Source organism: Brassica oleracea, chromosome C4 (genome assembly GCF_000695525.1).
Source record: "Brassica oleracea var. oleracea cultivar TO1000 chromosome C4, BOL, whole genome shotgun sequence".
Taxonomy (NCBI): domain Eukaryota; kingdom Viridiplantae; phylum Streptophyta; class Magnoliopsida; order Brassicales; family Brassicaceae; genus Brassica; species Brassica oleracea.
This window is the reverse complement of record NC_027751.1, coordinates 44,160,767-44,173,040: the sequence shown is the minus strand read 5'-3', so window position 1 is coordinate 44,173,040 and position 12,274 is coordinate 44,160,767. Positions and strand designations below refer to the sequence as shown.

At 33.9% G+C, this 12,274-nt stretch overlaps 1 protein-coding gene across 1 annotated transcript; it reads left to right on the top strand.

Annotated features, from left to right (window-relative positions):
• Positions 1–2,431: 2,431 nt before the first annotated feature.
• On the top strand, positions 2,432–10,796 carry LOC106337317 (Niemann-Pick C1 protein-like). Its single transcript, XM_013776412.1, has 37 exons — positions 2,432–2,654; positions 2,770–2,895; positions 2,977–3,084; positions 3,580–3,696; positions 3,775–3,925; positions 4,240–4,487; positions 4,582–4,755; positions 4,851–4,924; positions 4,995–5,112; positions 5,201–5,284; positions 5,428–5,523; positions 5,614–5,715; positions 5,807–5,875; positions 6,003–6,098; positions 6,179–6,286; positions 6,415–6,528; positions 6,615–6,698; positions 6,783–6,911; positions 7,006–7,204; positions 7,281–7,424; positions 7,510–7,553; positions 7,718–7,801; positions 7,904–8,049; positions 8,130–8,199; positions 8,329–8,478; positions 8,612–8,677; positions 8,772–8,916; positions 9,013–9,077; positions 9,159–9,224; positions 9,366–9,459; positions 9,561–9,597; positions 9,699–9,756; positions 9,866–9,976; positions 10,041–10,108; positions 10,214–10,280; positions 10,368–10,436; positions 10,521–10,796. Exons 1-37 carry the CDS (start codon positions 2,619–2,621, stop codon positions 10,605–10,607), a joined length of 3,804 nt encoding a protein of 1,267 aa, XP_013631866.1. The 5' UTR covers positions 2,432–2,618; the 3' UTR covers positions 10,608–10,796.
• Positions 10,797–12,274: the final 1,478 nt, after the last annotated feature.

Here is a 12,274-nt window from a genome sequence, read left to right as displayed (position 1 = left end):
TTTGTGTTTCTTTTTAACATTATTTAATTTAGATTAAATGTTATTTTCATTCCATTCCATTCTATTCCTTTAAGAAGTTACCATTTGTGTTACAAAAATATTTTTCTGCAATTATCCATTCCATTTATTTCATTCCATAACTTCCATCATTCCATTAGTTGGCATTCCATTTTTTTTAATTCCTTGCATTCATAGCATTCCTAAACTTGATTACCAGTTACATCCAGAGTGTGTTAAAAAAAAACAGTAACTTAGAGTAATAACTTAGAGTAACTATAATTTATGCTAGAAATGCAAACCAGTCAATGCCTTTATACGCGAGAGAGTTAGTGCACTGTTATAGTGAATCCGTAGACAAAAATTTGTCGTCTTTGTACTGAAGTGTTCACTTCTAAGTAATCTTGTGAATTTTCTTTATCTGTTGGCTGATATTTAATCCACAATAATTATATTAAATACTTTGACAAAAGTTGATTTCTTGAATATTTATTTTGTTTGAAAAGAAACAAAAGGGAAATGGATAGTTTCTTCGAAAGTTGATGCTTAGAAACTATTACAAAATTTTTTGACCAAACAAAAGAAACTATTACAAAATTTAATTTAAAACTTTAATACCTAGACTTTAAAATTTTATTATTTTCAAGGGCAAAAGATAGTTTATCTACTTAATACGCTGTAAATTGAACCAAAACCGATTCAAATTTCATAATTACAAGTTTTTACTAATCAATTTTTTTCTTACTGCTAAATATTTTGTTTACCAATCAAACATTAATAAATATTAAATACCATTTTTCTATAAAAACGCAGTTATCTAGAAATACGTACGAATCACTGTTGAAGTACTGGATTTTAATTCCGTTCTATCAATTAAATAAGGTGTCATTATTCGGACCTTTAATGATGGAAATGTTTTTTAACTTTTTAAAAAATCTGAAATGCTTGCTTTAATTTGATAAGTTTGTTAGCCGAAACGAGTTCGAAAAGCAAATAGGACTGAACCCGACAGACGGAATTTTGTTCATTTAAATTTTGTTATTTAAATGCATTCCTTTTCGGTTTCCATGTGATCACACTCTCTCATCATTATCCCCACTCTCGACAAAAGAAAAAACAAGTTATATTCTGTGAGCTAGTGAGATATATCGCATTTACATTTTAAGTTTTTTTTTGATGGATACATTTACGTTTCATATAGAATTATGATTCTATTTGTTCATGTTGATAGAATTTTCCTGCAATATTGTAAACTTAAAAAACTTAAATATATTTTCAATGGTTTTAATTTTTTTTTAGATTTTAAAATTGGTGAGCAGAGAAGTGCTGATGGTGTTATTTTACAATATTTTTTTCCGTGATCAAAATGTTAAATTTAAAATAAATGTAATATTTTCTGCATTATAAATAAATTACATTTTTTTTTTGCATTTAGCATGCTCCTCCATTTAATGCATACATTGTGTTTCTAAATTAAAATAGTATATTATTTTAGTTGTTGAAGAAAAAAATATCTATAAAAAATATGAGAGAAGTTATATTTGTTTTTTTTTGTTAAAGGGTTTAAGAGAAATTAATTATATTTGTACTACAGCTAGTGTGTTGATCATGGAACTCTAGATAAATACGTACAAACAAAAATATGTGAATACACATGTGTACCGAAGAAGATGATAGATAAGACCATAGAATACCCTACTACAATTATAAATAGACAAAAATAGTATAATGTAAGAGAAATATGGTGCAAATTCTTTAGAAATAATATAAGTCTGGAAATACAATTAGATACGTCCAAGGCTATACACAAAAAAAAACAATATTGTTCTACAACGCAATTGGTATAGGATGCACAAACACAAATATTTTTCGCCAACACAACCTTGATTTTCTATTTTTTGCAGACTTTAGACTGATCTTCAATAATTATCCGTTTTTTTTAACTTTATCCCGCTGCCGACCTCAGGTTACAACATCGAAGCCCTGATTCTCAGAAACACTTGATCAAAATCTTCCCCACAAATACTAGATCTAAACTCTCCCTCGCAAGTAAATTGTATACAACTATCTTTATATACATCGATTAATTCTCCTTATTTTTTATGCATGAATGTTGGTTTTCCTTTTTTGTAAAGAGGTTTGTGTAATCAAACGCGTATGGAGTATTTAGTTTATTACAAAGACAAAATGATCTCTTTATGCACTTAATATGTGTTATATCATAGCATTTACACTATATGGTTAGTTTGTGATCTCTTTATTCACTTAATAAGTGTTATATCATAGCATTTACACTATATGGTTATAAGATTTAATTTTTCCTACAAATAAATAGGACATGATAGGTTTTAAAAAAAGAAAATGACAGCTTTCAAAACACAACAGTGTACCTATATAAATAACATAAAACACGCTTCACATAGTTGACAGTTCTAAACAACTATAAAAACCTCTTCATCGTTCTCCTCTCTTTCTCTCTCTCTCCATTTAAATCCGGAAACAGATCATTTACACATCATTTCTCTTCCACGCTCGCTCTCATGAGTTCCTGAGAATTATCATAACAACTTCTCCTATTCGCTTTCTCTGTGAAAGGCGAAATCAAAATCTGCCAAGAAAACATGAAGATTCGTTCATCTCTTCTTCTTGTTCTCCTGGAAAGTCCTCTCTCTCTCTCACTCTCTTTACTTTCAATTTTTCGGAAAATACAAAATTGTTTATATGTTCTTTTGAATATCTCTAAAAAAAATTTGGTTGAATTTTCCTATGCAGATTCTGTTTGTTCTTTGTAGAGTGGAAGCAAGACAATCAGCAGGATACTGTGCAATGTATGATATCTGTGGAGCACGGAGCGATGGAAAAGTACTGAATTGCCCCTTTAACATCCCTGCCGTCAAGGTGACCTGAGTCGAGTCTATTTTATTATTATTATTTTCTTTGGAGAAAATGGTAATTAGTTATTGTATTTTATGTTTGTAGCCGGATGATTTATTATCTTCAAAGATACAAAGCTTGTGCCCAACCATCACTGGCGACGTTTGTTGCACTGAAACTCAATTCGACACGTTACGTTCCCAAGTTCAACAGGTAACACACAACACAACTAACTAACACTTTTTGTCTTTTTATGAATTGTAATTATATTTTAACGATCACCATAAGCTTTTAATTAGTGACCCACTTAAAACGTTTCAATAGCTTGGGTATTTGACTATTCTGATAGTGATAGCTAAACCTCCTCTTTGATCTTATTAGTGATATTCATTACTACTAACCATTTTGTTTATTTTTGGATGGTAATGTTTAACTGTCAAAGAGAAAAGTTAAACTGTCACAATTTTTTAGTGACCCACTAAACGTTTCAATAGCTTGGTTTTGACTATATTGATAGTGATAGTGATAGCTATGGTTACCTTAACCTCTTTTGATCTTAGTGATAGTGAGTACAACTAGCCTTTTTTTTTTGGATGGTAATGTCTAACTATCACAATCTTTTAGCGAGCCACTAAAACGTTTCAAGCGTTTGATTGTGACTATATTGACAGTGATAGTTATAGCTGAATATAACTTTTTTCTTGTCAGGCTATTCCCTTTATTGTAGGCTGTCCAGCATGCTTGAGGAACTTTCTGAATCTTTTCTGTGAACTTACTTGCTCTCCTGATCAAAGTCTATTTATCAACGTTACTTCTACTACAAAGGTATATAAAATCATATTCTTTACACAGACTCTGATTTGCCTCCAACAACATCATCAACTAGCTTATGTCCAAGTGCAGATCAAGAATAATTCGACCGTTGATGGGATTGAGTACTACATAACCGATTCTTTTGGAGAAGGGTTGTATGAGTCTTGCAAGAATGTGAAGTTCGGTAGCTCCAACAGCCGAGCTTTAGATTTTCTCGGAGCTGGTGCAAAGAATTTTAAAGGTAGCCTTTTATTGTGTCAGCTTGCATTATTTACTTTTCTTATGATAAGTTCGATCTAAATCGGTTACAGTCGGTTTAAATCGATCTAAATTAGTGTAAAACTGTTAAATTAAGCACTAATGTTAGTACAAATCCACAAATTTATCTAATTTCTTCTGTTTTGTATATCTAATTTTGATAAATCATCAAAATATTTTTTAAATTAAATTCAAAAACTTAAATATCTTATATAAATGTAAAAATTAACCACCTAGAGATTTCTTGAACACCCTTATCTTAGGATATAACTTAGATTGCTCTGTTCTGCCATGCAGAGTGGTTTGCATTTATTGGCCAGAAGGCTGGTGTCAATTTGCCAGGCTCACCTTATGGGATCAAGTTTTCACCGTTACCACCAGTGTCATCTGGAATGAAGCCTACGAATGTGTCTACGTATTCATGCAGTGATGATACTCTTGGGTGTTCTTGTGGTGATTGTCCTTCTGCAGGTGCTTGCTCCAGTACAGCAGCACCTCCTACTCAGAAAAGGCATGCTTGCTCAATCAAGATTGGATCACTAGAGGTGAATATGAATTTTTGTATTTATTTGCTAATGCGTTGCAATACAAAGTGTTGCTGAACAAATGTTTCCTGGTTGGGTTGGTTTAATAATGTAGGCCAAGTGTGTTGATTTTGTGCTAGCCATTCTGTATATTGTCTTGGTTTCATTGTTTCTTGGAGGTGGATTATTTCACAGAATAAAGGGTAAGAAAAATAGCTCACCATTGTCCGAAGCTAGAAGAGATAGAAGTTCTGTTAATCCGCAAAAAGCAGACACTATTCATGCGCAGGTACTTTGTGTTTGTCTTTGAAGTATTATAACATTTGAAGTTTGAGCTGCTGATTAGTAATACGGATGCTCGTTGCTTTTATTATATTCTCTTAGATGCTACAAAACACTCCACAGAGAAACTGGGCTCAGCTGTCAGCAGTACAAGGATTCTTGGCCAATTTTTACAGGTTTTGTCACATTCCTCCTTTGGCTCTAGAAGAGGGTTGTTAACATTTGTAGTGTTATCTATTTCTCCAGGAAGTATGGGATCTGGGTAGCAAGACACCCAACTCTAGTTTTGTGTTTGTCAGTCTCTGCAGTTCTTCTACTTTGTGTGGGTCTGGTCCAGTTCAAAGTTGAGACAAAGCCTGATAAGGTAGAGATTTCAATCTTTTCTTTTTTTCGCAAGCTATGTTTTATCTTCAACGTGTTCATAAAAAGTGTTATCTTACTACGTGTTTCAGCTATGGGTAGGTAAAGGGAGTAGAGCTGCTGAAGAAAAACAATTCTTTGACACCCATCTTGCTCCTTTCTACAGAATTGAACAGGTTTCACATTTCTATCAATTTTCTCTCTGTTACAAATAGTTTTAAGGGCCTTAAATTACCAAGTATTTTTTTCACATTTAAAACATGTAAAATTTTTCTGTCTATCAGTTGTCTTTTTCACTTTGCTATGGAAATTTATGCAGTTAATTATAGCATCAGTTCCTAAATCTCCTCACGATAAGGCGCCAGAAATTTTGACGGATGACAATATTAAGTTACTTTTTGACATACAAAAGAAGGTATCTGCTTTCTCGTTTTCACTGCTTTCTGATTCCATCTGATCCACCCACATAGTGTTTTCATGTAATAAGTTCCTTTGCTTATGGTAGGTTGATGGACTGAGAGCAAACCACTCAGGTTCAATGGTGTCTCTAACAGACATTTGCTTGAAACCACTTGGAGAGGATTGTGCCACACAGAGTGTTCTGCAGGTTGCACTCCTTCCTTTTCTTTCTATAGTACTTGAGTTTAGCTTTACTAGTCTTTAACATATCTGGTTGATTCTCTTGCTTCTGGAGGCAGTATTTCAAGATGAAACCAGGAAATTATGATGACTTTGGAGGCGTCGATCATGTTAAATATTGCTTTGAGGTACCTCGTGAATTTTTGAATTATTTTCATATTTTTTTCTTCATGGTTAACAGAATCACACTTGCATTGGATATGTTTGGTAACATTTCAATAACTCTGTCTTATGTGCACACCACTTTTCTTCCAGCATTTCACCTCGACAGAGTCATGTTTGAGTGCATTTAAGGGTCCCCTTGATCCAACAACAGCACTGGGAGGTTTCTCAGGGAATAGTTATAGTGAGGTCAGCTTGTTAAGAGTAACCACATAGAGACTATGTATCAATTTATATAAGTATCTAATTAAATGACATGCTTAAGACAGGCTTCTGCTTTTATTGTGACTTATCCTGTGGACAATGCTGTTGACAACGAAGGTAACAAAACTGAGAAAGCAGTGGCTTGGGAGAAAGCCTTTATCCAACTTGCCAAGGTTGGGAGTTTTTCAATACGCCAACAAATGATATCTTAATGCTATTTTATTTTATAGTTTTTGTGACGTACTTGTTCAATGTTATTGTACTTGTTCATCCATTAAACGTCAGCACTTTTATATGGCAGGATGAATTGTTGCCAATGGTTAAATCAAAGGGTTTAACTCTTTCTTTCTCTTCGGAAAGCTCTATTGAAGAAGAGCTGAAAAGAGAAAGCACAGCAGATGTTATAACTATAGCCGTTAGTTTCCTTATATTTTATCTTCCTTTTATTTTGTTTATAGCCATCTTCTAATGTCTTGTACTTGTTCTGTTTCTTTTGTTCAGATAAGTTATCTTGTCATGTTTGCATATATATCACTGGCCCTTGGGGATGCACCTCGCTTGAATTCCTTTTACATTACATCCAAGGTGTGATAATTTATTCATGGTTAGAAATTTCAAATGACTTATTTGGTTATACCTTATTCTGAAATATAACCTTCTTTATTGCAGGTTCTGCTTGGTCTATCTGGTGTTATTCTTGTAATGCTTTCTGTCCTCGGCTCCGTAGGATTTTTCAGTGCTGTTGGGATGAAATCGACTCTAATCATAATGGAAGTTATACCTTTTCTTGTTTTGGCAGTAAGTTGTGTCTGGTTCTGATACTGCTTGCAACTACAACAATATGTAGCTGATGTTGTGGCCAGCGTTCTTAATATATGCATGAAAATACCAGGTCGGTGTTGATAATATGTGCATACTGGTTCATGCTGTCAAGAGACAAGAGCAGGATCTACTTCTGGAAAGAAGAATAAGCAATGCTCTTATGGAAGTTGGACCATCGATCACACTTGCAAGTCTAGCAGAGATTTTAGCTTTTGCTGTTGGTGCTTACATCAAAATGCCAGCTGTTCGAGTGTTCTCTATGTTTGCTGGTCAGTAAAACTCTTCAGCATATTCCGTTTGAAAGCTTTCACTATATTCCTTCCGACTTATGCTTCTTGCTTGCAGCATTGGCTGTCCTATTGGACTTCATTCTCCAGGTTACTGCTTTTGTTGCCTTGATAGTATTTGACTTCAAAAGGACAGAGGATAAGAGGGTTGATTGCTTCCCATGTATTAAGAAACCGCAATCATCATATAGTTCTGACAAAGGTACTATCATATTTGGGGGTTTGATATATCAGTGCAGACTATTGTGAAATAATATTTTCATTGGAGTTGTCTTGTATCACTTCAGGTGTTGGTCAGAAGAAAGCTAGCCTTTTGACTAGATATATGAAGGTATTTTTTTAAATAGTTTCACTTCTACAACAGTAGTGATATCTTATAATTAACATAACATCTTACATAATCACTTCATGTATTTTTAGTCTAGGCAGTTTTTCAATATATGAAAGTTATTCAGGTTTTTTTGAATTTTTATATTTCTTTTCTACACTTTTCAGGACGTCCATGCACCCATTCTCAGCCATTGGGTAGTCAAAATATTGGTTATTGCTTTCTTCTTTGGCTTAGCAATGGCTGGAATTGTGAGTTGATACATTTTCTTACCTATAAGAGTAAAGTTTAAAGTTTTCACTAGAGGTTAAACTTATATCATCTCTAACTATTGTGTGTTGTGGACCATGTAGGCATTGTCCACCCGGATCGAGCCTGGTTTGGAGCAACAGATTGTTCTTCCTCAGGACTCGTATCTTCAGGGTTACTTCAACAATATATCGACATATCTTCGAATTGGTCCACCTCTATACTTTGTTGTGAAGAATTATAACTACAGGTATATCACGTTCTGAAGTTTTTAGATGTGAGAATTTGGTCGAACTTGTTATTAAAACTCTGTTTTGCCTCATCTCTCAGCTCAGAATCAAGACAGACAAATCAACTTTGTTCCATTAACAAGTGTGATTCTAATTCTCTTTTGAATGAGGTAAACACTGCCATCACTCTATATATGCTTTTCAAGTTAATGTGGGAAAGAAGTATTATATTTAGCTGTTTGTATTAATTTGGTTGTTCTTCTTTTTGAGGATCCAAATTTCATTTTTTGGTCCAATAGATTGCCAAGGCTTCTTTGACTCCAGAACTAAGCTACATAGCTAAGCCAGCTGCTTCATGGCTCGATGACTTTCTTGTGTGGTTATCTCCCGAGGCATTTGGCTGTTGCCGAAAGTTTACGAATGGCACCTTTTGTCCCCCTGATGACCAGGTATATATGCTTTGCACGTGTGCTTTAGAGTTCATATAATACTTTAGAGCATAAAGTTTTAAAATAGCATATGTTTAGAGCAGTTAATGACTTACTGATGGCTAATTCCCTTGTACTTGCGTTGCATTTTTAGCCTCCTTGTTGCCCTTCTGATCAAGGAAGCTGTGGTCTAAGTGAAGTATGCAAAGATTGCACCACGGTAATGTTACTCATGATGATCTCTAATCGAATGTGTTTGTTACCCTCCACAATATCTGTAGTGATGACTGTTTTTATTTTCTTGGGTTTTGCAGTGCTTTCGGCATGCAGATTTAAGTAGTGACCGCCCATCAACAATCCAATTCAAAGAGAAACTTCCTTGGTTCCTAGACGCACTTCCTTCAGCTGATTGTGCTAAAGGTGGCCATGGTGCTTATTCTACTAGTGTTGATTTGCAAGGTTGGTTTTTTCACACTGTCCCCTCTTTCTTTCTTTATCCATTTTCAGTCATCGATACTCTCATTGTATCAATACCCAAATCTGTTATATGCCCAGGCTATGAAAATGGTATTATTCAAGCTTCTTCATTCCGGACTTATCACACACCTCTTAACAAGCAGGTACTTTATTATCTCATAATTACGTAGAGAAACTTTGTACGTTTGTTAGAATCTCTGTTATTCTGTAATTTTATTTTTCAGGCTGACTTTGTTAATTCAATGAGAGCAGCTCAAGAGTTTAGCTCAAAAGTTTCTCGTTCTTTAAAGGTAAAAAAAATTACCGAACTATATTTTGGTATCTTCTTGATTAATAGAAGCTCAAAAAAGTATTATATCATCTTCCTTCATTTTTCTTAATGCTGCTTCTTAGTGACGTCAATGACTAACTTGTGATTTATTCTCTTTCAGATGGAGATATATCCATATTCAGTGTTTTATATGTTCTTTGAGCAATACCTTGACATATGGAAAACTGCATTAATAAACCTCTCAATAGCCATTGGTTTGTTAAATCTGCCAATCCCACATCTTAGTCTTGATTTTACATTTTTTTTTAAAACTAAACATATGAGTTGACTTCGAATATTTCATTCATTTTTACAGCTGCGGTCTTTGCCGTGTGTTTAATCATTACATGCAGGTATCACTTTAAGCTCATTTCCAATAAAATTTACTACAAGTCTTGATATGGTTAAAACTTAATTCTCCAACTATTTTTCCTCTTTCTGCTTTCTAACTCAGCTTTTGGAGCTCTGCAATTATTTTGCTGGTGATTGCAATGATCATTATTGATCTCCTGGTAATTTAACACTCATTGTTTCTTATGAAAGAAACTGATTACTGAATTTTCATACACTCAGGTTACTGATGTTATATACTCTCTGAACTCTTGATTTGAAACATGCTAGGGAGTAATGGCAGTCTTTCATATTCAGCTAAACGCACTATCGGTTGTAAACCTAATCATGTCCGTGGGAATAGCCGTTGAGTTTTGTGTACACATAACACACGCTTTCTCGGTCAGCTCCCTCTTCTGTCTTTATAGCAGTATTCATTACATGCTGACTTTCTTAAATTGCTCAGATAAGCTCTGGGGACAGAAACCAACGGATGAAAGAGGCTCTCGGTGGAATGGGAGCTTCAGTTTTCAGGTATTGTTTGGTCTCTCTTTAGCTCGACTCGGGAATTTGAAAGTATACGCCAAAAGATATAACGAACCAAGTCTCAAGTAACACATGTTTTATTAATGTTTGCAGTGGAATTACATTGACGAAGCTAGTTGGGGTGATTGTGCTCGGCTTCTCAAGATCGGAAGTATTTGTGGTATGTGCTTGTCATCTCTTGAAACATCAAGATGTATACATAACATCTATATATATTTGGTCTATGAATATTTTTTCTTTTGGCCAGGTCTACTACTTCAAGATGTATTTGGCACTAGTCCTCCTTGGTTTCTTGCATGGCCTTGTATTCTTACCTGTAAGTGATGATCGTTTAAACATTTCCATCAATGTTAGATTTGTTGTGACAATGAGAGAATATTGGTTTGATTGGAATATGAAGGTGTTCTTGAGCATGTTTGGTCCAGCTCCAAGACATGTAGAAGGTGATAGGCTAGATCATCGACCTTCGGTTTCATCTCTGCCGTAGCTCAGTTAGGTTTTATTCTTTCTTTTAAATTATATATTACATCCATTTGTAAGTGGTTATGAAAATTTTTCCACCCATAGCCACAGAGAAAAGCTAAGTTCAGACTTAAGCAGAAAAAAAGAGAATCATGTACGTCGAGAGTGGAAAATTTGCAAATATCAGAATGCTGAAAAATTGATGAATGAAAAATGTACCGTGTAAGTACATACATAAACGAAGCAACACAAAAACTCAGACCCCGAAATGATTTGGAGAAGACGAAGAAACCCTAGTCTTAACGAGAAGTAACTAAAGGAATTTCAAAACAAAATCCTCTTATCTTTGGCGAAATATTGAGCAACATTTTTTTGCCACAAAATCTCAAAGTGTAAACTGGATTACATTTTGAGTGGATGCATTTGGGCTGCAACTCGAATACAATTTTTCGAAATGGAATGACTTGGAATGGTTGATTCCATTAATTCCACATTTTTTTGTTACCGTTTACTATGAAGGGAATGAAATGATCATTTAAATAAATAGAATGAATTACATTCTTGTTATGAAAGTCAAAAAAGGAAGAGCCGATTATGTTGAAAATATAAAAGATGTGGAGCTCGTTGTTACTATTTGCACAGTAAATTTATACTTATATATACGAGTGAAAACGCTCAATTGTAAACACACCAAAAACATCTTTTCTCTCCTTTTATAAGTACTAGGGGCATTGCCTTCACGCAAGCGCGGGGTTGTGGACAGAGTTCTTGTTTCATTTCAATATTTTTGCTAGGGTTATTGCAGTTGTGATTTTTGCGTTTTGTGTTGTTTTCAAGTTTTTTAAATTGTTATAGGGTTAGAGTTGTGATGATGAACTATGTATGCATTGTTCTCCACTTATGAAGGACTAAACTGTGTTAGTAATGTGATTGGTATAATTCGTGTTGTTGTTTGTTGTGTCACTGAGACTCATTGTTTGTTTGTCCTTTTAATTTGTTTCTTGTACCTGTTGAGAGTATATAAATTATATTAAAGTTGTTGAAAATACTTTTTGTTTCTGGATATTTTTTCTCCAGTTAGTAGTGTAAGTTGTGTGTATTAAGTAATAATTTTTATTATCCTTATTATGTTTGTTATATGTTTTTATTTTATTTTTAAACTTGTTGTTCTTACCGGACCTTTAAAACAAATACATGAAGACTTGTAGAAATAACTATAAGATGAGTGACAGTTCTGAGTATTTGGGCTTTAATGAGTTTTAAACGAATTTATGTATTTTTCATAAGAAGATAATAGCATTGGCTTGATGACATTGGGAATGTAAGCTATTTTTATAAGACAAGAGGAGTGAACAGGTGGAGCTGTTGTTGCCGCTTTTGTGTCTGTCGGGATTGTCTCTTGTATCTCTTGTTGTGACTGTGTTTGTTTATTTTTTATTTGATGGGTAATATGTAAACAAAAATCATTGTTAGTTGTATTTATCAGAGTTCATAACTTACTCTGCTTTTTGGTTTAGGTAATTTCATTGATCTTGGTTATCGTATTCGTTTTCTTCGTTGCAAAAGTAAGTTTTTAAATTGTTAAATAGCTGACCGTGTAGTTTGTATTTGTTTAGCTGACTCGATGTATGTGTCGTTGCGAAAGTAAGTTTGTAAATTGTTAAATAGATGGCCGTGTAGTTTGTATTTGTT